The following is a 15,729-nucleotide window of genomic DNA, read 5'->3' as shown; positions in this document are numbered from 1 at the left end:
CGTCATGATTCGAATACTCCGGTTCCGGTCAAGCTATACTGCACCAAATTAGTGCAAAGAAGACATATAAGCCAAGAAACATAGGTAATATCTCGATAGGTCTATCTCCGTATGCATTTTTGTAATCTTTTGTTGAGTTTTTTTCGATGATTCGTCTGACAATGATGATGAGAGACGAGAACAGTATAGGTTCACAGTGATTGGTTAGTCGGTAGAGTAATGCATATTGTACATAGGTGTTTGGGATTGAGTCACTGGTGATATTGTTGCAGAGATGACTTTCGCTGACATACCAAATCCTTTCCACTAAGAGCTATGTAATAACGGTTTTTATCATACCTTTACACTTTCGAACACGTCAAACTTATTCATACTATACTTGAATATTTCCTTATATATCCTGAAATTTGATACTAAAATACTTTGATAGATCCTCCTCTGTGTCTTGCTCTTTTATCAACCTTTTCTCCAGTTCAACCACCCATCATCCCCTGTAAATGACGAAGCGTCTCATTATTCATCTTTCTCCTCTGCTTTGATTCCTTCGACGTTGATCACCATGACGCTTTTATTGTGTAATCCACATGCAAGATGTTTCCCATCTTCTCTCCAAGCCATAGCCAACTATAAACGAACGTTCAAGATTAGCTTCTATACCACATGGAAAAGCGGGATACTCACCATCATAGGTTGTTCTCTGAAACTCTGCTTTCTAGCATCTTCTTCTATGTCCTGTTGTAATATGACTTTTCCAGACTAGTCGCAAGGATGTCGTCAGCTTTTCCGACCCATCTTCACGAAAGCTGAATCTCAACTCCACTCACTTCTATATCCCAGACGAATAAATGACCATCCCATCCTCCAGCAGCTAAAGCACCTAATTTGCCACCGAAAGATAAAGGAGAAAACGCTAATGATCCTGTACCACTTTCCAATCCCGTCAAGGTATGCAGACATTCCCCCGAAAGTGCGTCGAATACTTTAACTGTCGAATCTTGTCCCCCACTATTCACAAGTTACATAATCAGCACCCATTATCGTACCATAACATGCTAAGAAGTAGAATCATCTTATACTCACGCGGCTAATAACATTCTACCGCTCTCACATGCAGGACTCCATTCTAAAGTGTTCATACGCTTGTTTTCACTTCCTGAGACGATGTTGAGTCGATGTAAACAATGATCTACTCCAGGTACAGGAGTTCCACCACCGAAATAATCGTCCTCCGCTGAACCTTCTTTCGCTTTTATCGGACTTGTACTCCTGCTATTGCCACCCCGTGTTGATACTTCAGGATACGATGGTAGTCGCCATATCATACAGTTCCCGTCATCTGATACGGAAGCAAGAAGACGAGTGGTCACTGGTTTTCCAGATTGAGCTGGTGACCATTTGATCCGTGTGACATCATCTGAATGACCTTTGAAAGTGAAACGAGGTCTTTTGTCCGTGGCGCGGTGCACAAAGATGGTGTGATCATTACCGGATGAAGCGAAAACATCATCATCCAACCAGTCGACATCGTTTACTTCCTCTGCTCGGCAATTCCAGCATCAGCGTTGCCAAGCCTAACAACGATGAGTAGAATTGTAAACTTACTGGTATGCGCGTCGAAGCTGAGTTTGACCTCCATATTCCCTCCAGGTCCTATGGCCCACTTTGACACCGTGAAGTCATCCTTCGCCATGAGGATCGCTGAACCAGATGGGTTCCACTTCAGTGCATTTATAGCTCCTCGACCATACGTCATGATACCTTGCATATTTCCACTGGGAGTGAATAATCTGCCAACTCCGTCGTACGACCCAGTAGCAAGCATTGTTCCATCAGGATGCCAACATACTGCTGTTACATTTTTCTTCGACGACTCGATTGATTTGTGATGTATAACAGTCGGTTTCTTGGCCATGATCATATGCGACGTAGAATTTGGTGATGGAGTAAAGTCCCACAATCTGGCTGTACCGTCTCCTGATCCTGTAGCTAAGACGTCTCGATTCTTGGGGTTCCAAGCTACGCAAGAGACCTGAAAAATATACGATCAGTGATACGAATGGTATACTCGGCTTTCAGGATTAAAAAGGAGAACTATTCCAGCAACCCACAGCATCGCGATGTTCCACCCATTTGCCTACTCTATCGTTTCCGTCTCTCTCGTCAGGTAAATCCTTGACCTTGACTGTTGGAGAGGGCTTTCTAGATTCTGGGGTTGGAGCTCTTGATCCACTTGAGCTTGCTGGTACTTTCAAATTATCTTTTTTCTTTGGAGAAGCGATTCTGAGTTCTTTTTCTTTCGTTTCCTCCTTCTCTTCGTCAATGTCCATATTTACATCGCCAAAACCGTTACCATTTTCACCCAGTCTGACTCTCTTTTTCATTGCTCTTTTTTCCTTTTTAGCGGGATCTTTTTCAGGTGCTTTGGCTTTATTTATTATAGCAGGAGAATTTGATCTCTCCGGAGAAGGCTGACGTGAGTTTGATTCGGAGGATTGTTGACGCGTCTTCCGTTTATTGCGAGGTTCGATAGTAGATGACTTGCTTGGTCCGGCTACTGGTTCTGGGGGAGGAGGGAATGCTTCCGGACGCTTCGGAGGTGGTGGCGAGGAGGATTGTAATGAATCGGGCAAGGGAAGTGATGGATTTGAAACTGAGGATGGGAAGGAAGGTGGGCATATATGAGGTATCAAGAGGTGAAATGGATTTGGGCATGTAGGCTTGTATGGTTCCTATTTGGGTGAGGGAGCAGAGAATCTCTCGTCAGCCAGTTTTCTTCGATTGACCTGTTCTTTTTCCTTTCCATTTGTCGGTCGTACTCACTCCATTTGATGCGACATGTCTTTCCACTTCTTCCCATCTTACAGCTTTCCATAATTTCCTTACCAATTCACCTCTTTCGATTTTACCTTCAGCTTTACCGAAATTCGGTTGAACGGGTGATTTAGAAGTTCCTTGCATTGGAGTAGACCCATTTGGTCTACTTGATTTACCATTGTTTAATCCAAAAGGTGTGGGATATGAAGGATTGAAGTGTTGAAATAATGATGTTGAAGGTAGATTGGTTTCGGAAAGTAAAGTGAATGCTGTATGAGTGAAATTTGATTCGAGTAGATACTAATTGATCACATATTGTCAGCTATAAATCCATATCTCATGGCATCTATAGTAATTTTATGGAGATGAATAGCTGACTCACCAAATAGATAAGGATGTTTACTTCGACACTCGATAATTCCACTCCCGGTGATTCATCTTCACTTCCCATGTCTACATCATCATCTATACTCATAGATGAAGGATCGAAATCCCTACTCGAAGGTTTTGGCGGTTCTGATGGAAGCATACCAGATGAACTGAAGTTATATCAACATGTATATGGATGTAAATTGTTCAGAAACTAGGATCAACCGAAAGTGATTGGATGAATGTGCTGACGAGAGATTTGAGATCCCGGCTCAACTCTAGTGGTTATCTATACTTTCTGGATAATGATGAGGGATTCGATGACCCCAGATGAATGCGATCTGTCTGTGAGCTGTGGGGTACAGAGATGTGCACCAGTGAGTGAGGAGAAGAGGCGAGATAGATGGGGTAATAGTTGTTGTAACGAGTTGCTATATTATTGTGCTCGTTGAGGTATGTTGTGTAACACTATCCACTGTATTTTAATTTTGGGATAAATGACGATAAAATGATCAATATAAATATTAGATAGTTATATTCATGCAGAGACGCGTCTCTCTCTGTTTGTTTATTGATTTTTTCCATTCTCATATCCCCCTGTCTTCCCCCTCTTCCCGCTTCTTCCTGATACCATCCCCTATTCTCTTGGTCTAATCGGTACCTGACATCGTTCGACAGTGATATCATCCACTGACTGGATCATCATCAGCTTAAGAAGTACCGAAAGGTTTCGAGAATACTTCAATCACCAGGTTGCAGCCTCGATCATCAAGGATAGGGACATAGAACACTCCAAGCAAAAATGCCAGCAATATCATTCTTACCATTCTTATCTTCAATACCTCTAGGTACGAGATTAATAACTCTCACCGTAGTCTTATTATCCGTCATTGGACAAGGTTTATCTTATTTGGCCTTGGAGAACTCTGCAAATCCAGGATCATGGGGCAGTCAATTACCTTGGTTGGTAATGAGTCCAGGTGAAAGCATTTGGTATCCTTGGACGGTGTTGACTGCTGGTTTGGTCGAATTGGGTATAACTGGGGTGAGTCAATTCGTTCCTATGATGCAGAAGGGGAGGACGACACACAAACGCAGAGTGGAAGGGAAATTATGAGGGAGAAGTCACGATATCCTCCTAGAATAATTCATTCAAGCTGATCATACCAACTCTGAATAGCTCATAGTATCAGCCATATCAATACCATTGGCATGTCGATATCTGGAACGAGTATGGGGTATAAAAGAATTGATCAAATTCAGCATAATCACAATTGTCGGATCTAATGTGATTGCATTCGGATTTAGTTGGATCGTATGGTTCGTTCTAGGTCAAGAAGAAGCTTTGTAAGTACATGCCTCGTCAGACACTCCATAACGTTTGATATGCGATACAACGAGAGAATATAAGCTGAATGGAGTGTCTCGGTATAGATATGGAATGCCTTATCATGGATTATCAGGATTGCAAGTTGGTTTCTTAGTCGCTTTCACCCAATTGATCCCAGAACATCAAGTTCAGATATTCGGTAAATTCAAAGTACGAGTAAAGGTTAGTTTCATTTCTTTCCTCATTGACGATGTACTGTAATACGAATAATGCTAACCGACCTCCACTTGTCTTGCAGTCCCTTCCAGGTATTCACTTGCTCATTTCGAATGTAGCAGTATTGGTATTTGGTCCTTCACCCTATATGTTGATCCAATTTGGATTCATAATAGCTTGGTGGTACCTTAGATTCTTTAAATTATCTGAGAATGGTGAATTCAGAGGTGATAGGAGTGAAACTTTCGCTTTCCAATATTGGTTCCCTCCTCCTATCAGGTGAGTTCTTTGGCTCTGGATATCAGCTGGCATATTCCATAGATGTGCAAGATTAGCTGACATATGGGAATATCTGGTGTATCTGTATAGACCTTATATCGCCATGGTCGGTAATCAGATATTCAAATTGGCTGTAAAAGTCAAACTCGTTCAAGCATGGGATGAACCATCGAATTACGCTCTATTACCTGGTCCAGGAGGTGCCCGAGCTGAAGCAGAACGAAGAAGGTGAGTCACGTATTCCATGACCAATCTCGAGCGCGGAAGAGAAACGATGTGTGAGGCGTGAAAATGAAATCTGTGGACTGATGAGTTCGACCTTGATGAAATAGAGCATTGGCACTTAAAGCTTTAGATGCAAGATTAGCTTCCACCTCTCCGGTTCCAGGAACTGCCACTTCCCCAAACTCAATCTCAAATCCTACGGTGCCAACATCATCGGTACCTCCCACCATCCAAGCGACCGCCAGCAAGAGCGGTGTGGATGCGACGGTGTAGTGTGAATTCTAGCGCGGGAACAAGGTATACATCTCAAGGAAAGGTCAAAGTGTGAACAGTGTAAATGGTGCTGAAGAGTATATGTCTTTTGTCATGAAACGAGTCATGCATCTTTACGACCACTTGGGTTTGGTGTGATTAGAAGATGTGAACAATGCATTCAACATTTGTGATACTTGTATCTCCCATTGATGATGACGTGTCATTGATCTGCAAGTGTATCTTCCAGGTTGGTACCAGCCACGTGGGTTATCAGTGATACGCGAAGGTGTTTAAATGGATGATTCAGGGTAAAAACCATTTTTGTATGGTGGGAGGGTATTTTATTTTCCATCGTTACTACTGTTGTGTATTATTTATTCAGAGATTGGAAGGATAATGACAAAGTTCGGAAAAGGAAAAGGGAGGAAAAAGAAATGGGATGGATGGAGATGACCACCACCAACCAACCACCACCCCCCGGCCAAACCCCCAGGACGAAGAACAAGAATCAGAAATGAGAGAACAATCATGCATTCCACGTATTCTGAATTCAATACACCTGATACACGCCCCATCGCCACCATTTGATAGTTCATCATCATCCTCATCCAACGTGAATTAAACCTCATAGTTACTGGTCTACCGTACCATTATTACTGTGCACAGACTTTTGAACGATTAACGATTAACGATTTCAACGATGCATCACCAACCAAGAGACTGAATTGAGGTTCGATTAGAGTGCACTTGATTGCGTTTTTGTATCCCCAGCATAATAGCATGTTATAGTGAGTTCATTCGTGACACTCTGCATGCAAGTCGATATCAATGCATATACTGTCAAGGGGATTGCCAACCAAGTAATGCTTTGAATCACTCTTAGGTTCTCGTATACCCAGCTCATAATCTTATTCTCGATAAAAACGAACGAACGAACACGTCACCTAGTCGTCAATCACCAATCATCAATCATCAATCAAACAACGATTCATTACACTTATCCAGTCAAGCCCGTCACATACCCATTCATTGAGACCCTTTCTTCACCGTCTTTCTCCCTCATTGCATCCTTCGTATCGATAGCATAGCATCATGACGGAACATAATCATCAACATCACTCTCATTACACGAGGAGACCATCTTCAAGTTCGAGTAGAAGCCCCACGAACAGAATCGGATTGAACGGGACTGCTGACAGAAGGATTATGGAGGTGAGAGATTTTAGTTTTGACCCATTGTCCTTCTCCTCTCTTCATGGTATTCATCAGATAGGGGGATGAGAATTCTGTTGTTGAGGGAACGAAGCAAGATATCTTCTATCTCGTCATACAAGCCGTTCTTTTCACTAGATCAATCTTCGACACTAGCAAGCTAATGTCATGTTGCCCTTCCCTTCACGTAGCTATCTCCACCACCACGTCCTACACCATCATCACGGATGTCCCTTTCAGCATTGGTCAATCCCTCTCCACCCCGAAACATCATCCCCAGCATTGACAGTCGAGAGCGAGAGCGAGAACGAGAGCGAGAGCGGGAACGAGATAGGGATATATACGATAGCGCGATATATCCTGCATCATCGTCCACCTCATCCAATCGATATCCAACGAATAATCGTACATACGAATCAGGAGTTGGACCCTCAACATCAACTGAAATTTCCATCCCTAATCCTAAACCCAATCCTGGCAGTAGTACAGCAGCATATTACGATAGAGTTTATGATGACTATGAAACGGGATTTGGAAGACCGAGATCAATCGTTCCTTCCTATGCCGACGCTTCTGGATCTATCGTGGATAGGGGAAGAGATATCGAAAGATCAAATGGGAATGGAAATGGAAATGGTAAAGGGATTACAAGTGTCATAAGAAGCCATGAAGGTTTACCACCACCTTTACCTGGACACGTATCTAAACTCGCTCTTGATCGTACACGTGAACGTGAGCGTGAGCTTGATCTGCCTACAAACATGGATGACCTTGAGCTTGAAAGGGAAAGGGAACTACTGGAATATTCAAGGGGAAGAGATTATTCAACTTCACCAATTAAGAAATCAAATTCAAATTCGAAATCAAAATCAAAATCACAATCAACGTCCCGATCAAACATAGATTATCCACCATCGGATATATTTCAAGTACCACCTCAATCTCATATTGATACTCATACTCACACTCACGAACCGCGATCTTCATTATCAATGTCAATATCACCTGTTAAATCCTCTATTCAGCTTTCACGAGCATTAAGACCAGATGATAGATTATTAGGTAATGAAGATATTTGGGAATTGGGTTTGAAAAAATATCAATTGAAAAGAGAAGATGAAGTGGAAGAAATCATTAAATTCGTTCAAGTTTATCAGGTATGTAAAATATTTCTTTTCTTTCCTTTCCTGTCCTCAAACCAAACCCCGTCAAGTGATATTCGTGTCTTTTACCTGTCAACTGACTATCTGATTGAGGGACATAAACACTGACAATTCTTTTGCACCTGCTTTAGCCACCATTCAATGGAAATGGAAAAAAATCAGCTCGTAAATCCATCATGAACTCTGAAGAACCGCTCAACCTTCCACAAATGCCTGGTCAAGTCATGGAAAAAGGATCATCATCTAAACCTAAAGCTAATTGTAAGTCAAAAGTCATCGACCCTTGCGGTATTCTTCTAAGCCCATCTTGTCTTGACTTACACGCTCATGTGTCTACAGCAGGTAAACGGAAGTACAATCGCAAGTCGAAGGGCGGTAAACCCTTCAATGCCAACCTGGATGACGAATTACTTGGGTTAGCGGGTGATGAAGCTGTCTCCAGTCCTGTTCCCACTCATTTCGGATCAGATATGGTCGATCCCTTCTCAAACGATGAAGATGATGATCAAGATGAAGATGAAGAAGGGAAAGAAGAAATCCTTCAAGGTGATCCCACTGATCCTGAAACGATAGTCAACCCTTGTGGACTGACGAGAGCTGAAGTCATCAGAAAAATTGAGTCTAATGATATAAGTGGATTGACGGAAGATGACGTAAAAGCTGTTCAAGATGAAATGTGGTTGAGAATGAAAGAGAAAGACGGTGGCGCCCCTGTAAATAAAGATGGTACAGTGAGAAAGAAACCAGGTCCAGCAAAAGGTTGGAAAAGGATTAGAGGAATCGAAAGCAGAAGAGGAAGAAAAGGTTATTCAGGTGTGGGAGATTACGATGATTCAGAAGCTGGTGACACATCAATAGCAGATGGTGAAGCTGATGCTGATATCGCCGCTTTATTAAACGATGATTCCGCCCTAATGTCAGGATCAGAATCTAAACCAGGTCCAGGTCCCAGTAAAAAAGGAAATGGAAAAGGGAATGGAAAAGGAAAAGCGAAAGCGAAGAAAAGAAAATTAGATGATGATCAAGAAGAAATCAAATTCGTCGATTCAGATGATGACAATGATGAAAGTCATAGACCGTCAGATGGATTTGGCTTTGATTATTTGGATGAAGACAGATCAATTAGAGCGAATTCAGTTGGGGGTTCAAGTAACATCGATTCTACTACAACTACATCAAAAAAGAAAAGTAAAGCTAAAGAACCTGGTGTAGGTAAAGGTAGATGGACAAGACCAATGAAATCTGATAAAGATGGAGGTGAGAATGAGATGATAGAGAAAGAAATCACCAAAGAAATCTCAACTCCAAAGGAAAAAGGAAAAGGATCCTCTTCAAAAGTCACAAATAATAATAAATCTTCAAAACAGATCAATGTCACTCCACTTCCAACTGAACCTTACACCGTCAAAGATCAGGATGAAGATGTCAATTCGATGTTGGATCTTCCATTTGCCACAACTGAGGTATTACCTGAAATTCAAGAGAAACCTCCTGGACCAGCACCCAATTCTCACGACCCCAGAGGTATAAGTGAGAATGAAGCGAAAGTGAGATTCGATCTTGTTGAGGAATTCCAGAGACAGATCTGGACGCTTGTTGTTAGAGATGTACCAAAGGTGAGTGACGGAATACCATCTGGCCAGAATCGCATCTCTCACTAACCTTCTTTCACGTATTCCCAGGTGTACAGAGTTTACCAAGGATACGATACCACCGTCAAGCAGTCTGCTGCTAGACGTATTCAAGCTGCCGTGAGGAATGGACATGGTCAAAAGAATTTGAAGATTACTCAAAGAACTAAAAATGCTAGAGATTCCATATCGAAGGCCAAGCGGGTTGTGAAAGAGGTAAGTGGACAACCATTTATTCCTGTTCCTTATGTCTTTTCACCGGCTGTTTGGAGCCACGCTAAATTATCGCACAGATGCTCGTTTTCTGGAAGAAGAACGAAAAAGAAGAACTCATTGCCCGAAAGAAAGCAGAGAAAGAAGCTCTGGAAAAAGCCAAACAAGAAGAAGAAGCAAGAGAATCCAAGAGACAAGCGAGAAAATTGAATTTCTTGTTAACTCAGACTGAATTGTACAGTCATTTTATAGGCAAGAAAATCAAAACGGTAGAAGCTGAAAGACCGGATGATGAAGCGCCAAATGATAAACCTCTCAACGAAGATCCTCATGGTCGAGATGAAGATCTTGCTTTGGGTGAAGATGGTGAACCCTTACCGGATATCGACTACGATGATGGTGAGTTGTAATGGTGTGATCGGATCAGGGGAAGACCCATGACGGGAAGAGTAAGACCATTCAGCTGACTAAACTTTCATCCACAGACGATGAAGAGAATCTGCGACGACATGCAGCCAGGGGAGCACACGCAGCTGTTCAAGCTGCTAAAGCTAAAGCAGCAGCTTTCGATCAAGCCAATGCTGGACGTGTAGTTCAACAAGAAGATGATACCAGTACGTTTCTCCTTTGGATATGCTCACGCAATTCCTACAAATGTAATAGTGCTAATTATATTGGACTGTTATAGTGGACGGAGACGAACTCAATTTCCAGAATCCATCTTTAGGTGAAAACTCGGTTACCATTACTCAACCGAAAATGCTCATGGCTCAATTGAAAGAATATCAATTGAAAGGTTTGACTTGGTTGGGTAACTTGTACGAACAGGGTATCAATGGTATTCTGGCTGATGAAATGGGTTTGGGTAAAGTAAGTCATAAGCTTGGAGAATCATTCTGTATATCAAAAAAGGATTGTGTTAGCTGATCATACTTTTCCATCCAACAATAGACTATCCAATCCATATCTCTCCTCGCATATCTAGCAGAAGTCCATAATCTCTGGGGACCTTTCTTGGTCATCGCACCCTCATCCACATTGCATAATTGGCAACAGGAATTAGCAAGATTCGTCCCTCGTCTCAAGGCGTTACCTTATTGGGGTAGTCCGAAAGACAGAGAAACGCTAAGAAGAATCTGGTCCAGGAAAAACCAAACTTTCAATGAGGACTCGCCATTCCATATCCTTGTCACAAGTTATCAACTTGTAAGTTTCTCTCGTCTCTGTCAATCTACAATTCCAGTGTGATTGTTGTGTCGGTATGGTCTGAGCTGATCTACCACTTTTCTACAGGCTGTCCAAGACGAGAAATACCTTCAAGGGATGAAGTGGCAATACATGATTCTTGATGAAGCTCAAGCTATCAAATCTTCTTCTAGTGCTAGGTGGAAATCCTTACTCTCGTTACACTGTCGAAATAGGCTACTTCTGACCGGTACACCAATCCAAAACTCTATGCACGGTGAGCTGTAATCTCCCACAAGCGTTGGACGAAGCAGCTGATTCTTATATTGTAGAGCTCTGGGCGTTACTACATTTCATTATGCCTTCCTTGTTCGACTCTCACGAGGAGTTCTCCGAATGGTTCTCCAAGGATATCGAAAACGCCGCTGGGGGTTCTGGAGGATCCCTGAAACCTGAACAACTGAAAAGGCTGCATATGATTCTGAAGCCTTTCATGTTGCGACGTGTTAAGAAGCATGTTCAGAAAGAGTTGGGCGATAAGGTAAGTTGTCCTTCTTTGCAATGCGAGCCATGTCAAAATGTTGATATCTTGTTAGATCGAAATCGACCTTCTTGTCGATCTATCTCAACGTCAACGAAACATCTACACAGCACTTCGACAGAGAGTATCTATTTCGGACCTTATTGCTCAGGCCAATAATGCTTCCGAAACTTCTGGTACAAAGAACTTGATGAACCTGGTCATGCAATTCCGAAAAGTATGTAATCACCCGGATCTATTCGAAAGAGCCGATGTCGTTTCACCATACATGTTTGGAACATTTTCTCAATCTGGTAATCTCGCAAGGGAAGGTGATCAACTATACCTCCCGGTTTCAGCCAAAAACCCCATCGAAGTCAAGATTCCCAAGATTCTCTGGACAGACGGTGGAGTGGTCGACATACCCAGTGAAGAAAGCTTGGCAGGAAGTGATTCTCATGTCATGAAGAATCTCATGAATATATGGAACGAAGATTGGATCAATCGACAATCGAAAGAGAAACAGAGTGAATTTGGATTCGTCAAAATACTTGATAGATCACCATCTGAAATCGCTAAATCTGCAAAAGCGCATCCTCTCATCACCCTTCTACAAGAAAATGATTATTCAAAGAGGAAAATATTTGATGGACCATATTTGGATGAAAATGATTTATCAGCCTGTACGAAGAAACGATTTTCCATACCCCCGAAAATACCTCACGCTTCTATACCAGGCGGAATACCCTTGAGAGATATCACTACCAGGACATGGAATCAATCGTTCTTTTCCAGACCGGATGCGAGATTCGTATCTGATTATGTCATAGCACCACTAATCAAGCCAGTGGTTTCAGATCGATCTTTCTTAAACGCTCAAGATAGATCATTAGATGATCCATTGGTCAAAGAAATCATGTATGGATTATCACCATCCGAACGAAATGACCCATTGTCCTATAAGAGATTACAGAACCTAGTCAATGCAAACGCAAATGGAGGTTCAAAACTATCAGTTCCTCCAGAGGGTTTATTTTCTTCTGCGCCATATGAACAACAACCGATTTCAACCTTGAGATACCCACCAACCAAAAGGTTGATTGTCGATTCTGCAAAATTAGCAAGATTAGATGATTTGTTGAGAGAGTTGAAAGATGGTGGACACAGAGTCTTACTTTATTTCCAGATGACTAAAATGATGGATCTCATTGAAGAATATCTGATCTTTAGACAGTATAAATACCTTAGACTGGATGGTAGTTCTCCTATAGGTGAAAGGAGAGACATGGTTACTTCCTGGCAAACAAAGTGAGTAATATGACAATATATTGAAAAAGAAGAAATCATCGATCAACAGGTGCTGATGTTATTATCTGTTACTAGTCCTGATATCTTTGTATTCTGCTTGAGTACAAGAGCTGGTGGTTTGGGTATCAATTTGACTGCTGCTGATACTGTCATCTTCTGTGAGTCTGACTTGACCCTTGTGTAGAGTTTCGCTGACGTCCAAGTTAATTCAGACGACCACGATTGGAATCCATCATCAGATGCACAAGCTATGGATCGAGCACATCGAGTCGGACAAACCAAACAAGTAACGGTATATCGATTGATCGCAAGAGGAACGATCGAAGAACGTATATTGAAAATGGCTCGCGCCAAGAAAGATGTACAAGATATAGTCGTTGGAACTAAATCGATTAATGATGTGGCTAAACCAGCTGAGATAGCATCATTATTCATGGATGATGAAGAATTAGCTGAAAGTGTAGCTAAAAGGAAACAAGCTGAATTACACGGATATATCCCAACTTCAATCACGACCAATGCGAACACCAAATCGAAATCTGCATTTGGGGATGGATTACGTATTGAAAATGATGATGATGAAGATGATTTCTTCAAGAATCCAAATAAAGGGACTGGAAATAATGAAGATGAAGATTTCGGTATTGCGGATGATGGTCCAACGATGACTTCAAATACAACAGGTACAGGTACAGGTACGAATACACCGAAGAATGGAGCTTCATCCAATGGAAAAAAGAAAAGCAATGGTGGTGGTGGTGGTGGATCAAAGAGAAAAGTGCCTCCTGAAGGTAAGTTAATTTCAAGTCAGTCTGACTTATGAGTAATTGAAGCTGATATAAACTCCAATCAATAGGTGAAAGTGGTAAGAAGCCAATCAAGAAAAAAGTCAAAATCGCTTTGGGTGCAGATGGTTTACCTATTTAGTCGTTTGCAAAGACGAGTTGAGATCATTGAGAGAGGATACCTATGGAATGAGAGATGAAGGTGACTCACCCCTAGAGATACTAAGTGTGATATACATGAGTCTGTCAATTTACTTACTTAGCATGGATGTTATTTCGACCTTGTAATTAATCCAAAGATGCTTTGGTAGTATGAAGTTCAACTGTTTCAACCTGGGTATACATGTGCGTGGTATATATATATTTATATTGCTCTTCTATTGCTCTTCTATGTTCGTTCTAATACATAAGCCCATACTCCAGTTTCAGGCTCGTGTACCACTCTCTCCATACCTGATTTGGGATCTTTTATGATTCGTCCACTTGGTATATAAGTGGTATCTATCATTTTCTTAGATAAGACTTTCCAGCCGAAATCGATTTGTTTTCCCTCATGTTCATTTTGAATGTTGAGTGTGTGACTAAATCTCGCAGGGGGCAATGAGGAAGAGGAAGATGGAGGTGACTTGGGAGATGAAATGAAGTTGTATCTATCTGTAGAATAGGAAATTGATATCCACCTTGCACCTTTCCCAGTCACTTTACTTAGGTTCCAAGCTAACCTCTCTACCGGATCGACTGGACTTTCACCATATATCGGATGTTCGTGATTAGGTAAATGTGATGAACAGGATATAGCGTCTGAAGTGGATTTATCAATTAACAAATCCCATTTTTTGCAAAGTGATTTAGGCAAGGTTTTCAATAACGATTCGATCGATAAGACATCTTGTAATATGAACGGGACATCATCACTGACACTGTTTGTCGTAATCGTACTCGGAGTCGCAGAGGTCGTAGAGGTCGACAGTACAGGTACAGATTTAGGTAGTGGAACGTAATCACTATCATACACTTGAAAATTCGAATGCAAATTCAAATTCAATTTTCTTTTTCTTGATAAATTCGTATCGTTTAAATGACGATGCAGAGTCGAACCAAGTGATGAAGTGCCCGAACCGAAATGTAGTATATCAACATTAACGGTATCTTTTGTTCTCCCATCCAGGCTCTCCTTCATGCCGCCATCTGTCACCTTGCCATTGTCATGATCTTCTGTGTCTGTTTCTTCTTGGTCTTGATCTTGTTCTTGAGTCAAAAGCGATGGAGGTAGATTATCTTCTATGAAACAAAGTAATTTTTCATCAGATACTAGCCATTCAAAAGACGCTTCTGTATCGAATCGCTTCGACCAATATTCCGCAGAAGAGAAATCAGTTCCGATGTTTGCGGTAGTCGAATTGGTATTGGGTAAAACCATGTGTATGTTTAGGTCGATAGTTTGGATAATGATGAGATGCGATGAGATTCTACAGAACAATGGGGAGGAATAGCCCAACAATTTTTAAACGTGTACTCGTAGAAATGTTCTAACCTCTATTGGAGCAATAAAATCATTCACGCAGACGGGGATTCATACCATTTACAGTTAATTCAGATCAGGATACCCCTTTTGTTTGTGCACGAATTTGGGGTACGCTCAATAATTAATCAATAATTACGAGTACAGTTATAGTGGGCGCTTAAAATATCGAACGCCACTGGAATTCCCACATTTGGTTTCTGTTATTACTCGTACTTACCCCTGAGCTGAGGAATGAGAGATTCCATCGCAGTGACTGGCAACTACTCAGCGTATCAGATAAGTTTAAACAACCGGCCGAAATAGAGAAAAAAGCAAAACACAAAGTGATATATGACATTCAACTTTAAAAATTCACACCATTACCAAGACTACGAGTGTTGTCAATCGCCCATCCTTTGGACGATTCCCTTATCAGATTACGGCTTTCAGTCTTTTCTCAAATTGGAACGCCTCGGGCGGGGACTTGGCAATACGAGTACAGCATCTTTCGGATTTTCGGTCGAATCAAATCGTATACAAAGTATTATATACCTCGTTGACAATTAATACGAGTAGCAAATATCCTAATACATGTGGTTCAAAGTAGAGTAGTAAACCCGAAGAAAGAGCTGCGAGATTGAGGGACTGGGCAAAAAAAAGAGAGAGATGTTAAGAGATGATGTATCACATGGTCAGTCATTAAACTTCGCAGACTCTTTT

The 15,729-nt window shown here is 41.6% G+C and overlaps 4 protein-coding genes across 4 annotated transcripts; 2 read left to right on the top strand and 2 right to left on the bottom strand.

The window, feature by feature from the left end:
* Nucleotides 1-513: 513 nt before the first annotated feature.
* On the bottom strand, nt 514-3,343 carry IL334_004571 (uncharacterized protein; the record flags this gene model as incomplete). The annotated part of the gene is made up of 8 exons (XM_062936288.1): nt 514-624; nt 682-756; nt 825-1,005; nt 1,081-1,537; nt 1,603-2,029; nt 2,109-2,729; nt 2,821-3,114; nt 3,197-3,343. 8 exons carry the CDS (start codon nt 3,341-3,343, stop codon nt 514-516), a joined length of 2,313 nt encoding a protein of 770 aa, XP_062792339.1.
* A 642-nt stretch (nt 3,344-3,985) lies between these two features.
* IL334_004570 (uncharacterized protein) lies at nt 3,986-5,506 on the top strand (the record flags this gene model as incomplete). The annotated part of the gene is made up of 6 exons (XM_062936287.1): nt 3,986-4,228; nt 4,364-4,530; nt 4,618-4,735; nt 4,812-5,008; nt 5,099-5,236; nt 5,341-5,506. The coding sequence occupies 6 exons, from the start codon at nt 3,986-3,988 to the stop codon at nt 5,504-5,506; spliced, it is 1,029 nt and encodes a 342-aa protein (XP_062792338.1).
* A 1,074-nt stretch (nt 5,507-6,580) lies between these two features.
* On the top strand, nt 6,581-13,647 carry IL334_004569 (uncharacterized protein; the record flags this gene model as incomplete). Its single annotated transcript, XM_062936286.1, has 16 exons — nt 6,581-6,700; nt 6,892-7,857; nt 7,995-8,124; nt 8,203-8,802; nt 8,848-9,479; nt 9,546-9,710; nt 9,788-10,106; nt 10,193-10,321; nt 10,396-10,577; nt 10,659-10,913; nt 11,001-11,169; nt 11,225-11,433; nt 11,489-12,720; nt 12,796-12,878; nt 12,933-13,511; nt 13,577-13,647. 16 exons carry the CDS (start codon nt 6,581-6,583, stop codon nt 13,645-13,647), a joined length of 5,841 nt encoding a protein of 1,946 aa, XP_062792337.1.
* A 246-nt stretch (nt 13,648-13,893) lies between these two features.
* On the bottom strand, nt 13,894-14,925 carry IL334_004568 (uncharacterized protein; the record flags this gene model as incomplete). The annotated part of the gene is made up of 1 exon (XM_062936285.1): nt 13,894-14,925. The coding sequence occupies one exon, from the start codon at nt 14,923-14,925 to the stop codon at nt 13,894-13,896; it is 1,032 nt and encodes a 343-aa protein (XP_062792336.1).
* Nucleotides 14,926-15,729: the final 804 nt, after the last annotated feature.

The sequence above is a fragment of the Kwoniella shivajii genome, chromosome 6 (genome assembly GCF_035658355.1).
Source record: "Kwoniella shivajii chromosome 6, complete sequence".
Taxonomy (NCBI): Eukaryota; Fungi; Basidiomycota; class Tremellomycetes; order Tremellales; family Cryptococcaceae; genus Kwoniella; species Kwoniella shivajii.
Note: the sequence above shows the minus strand (reverse complement) of the source record. Positions and strands in the feature narration are given on the sequence as shown.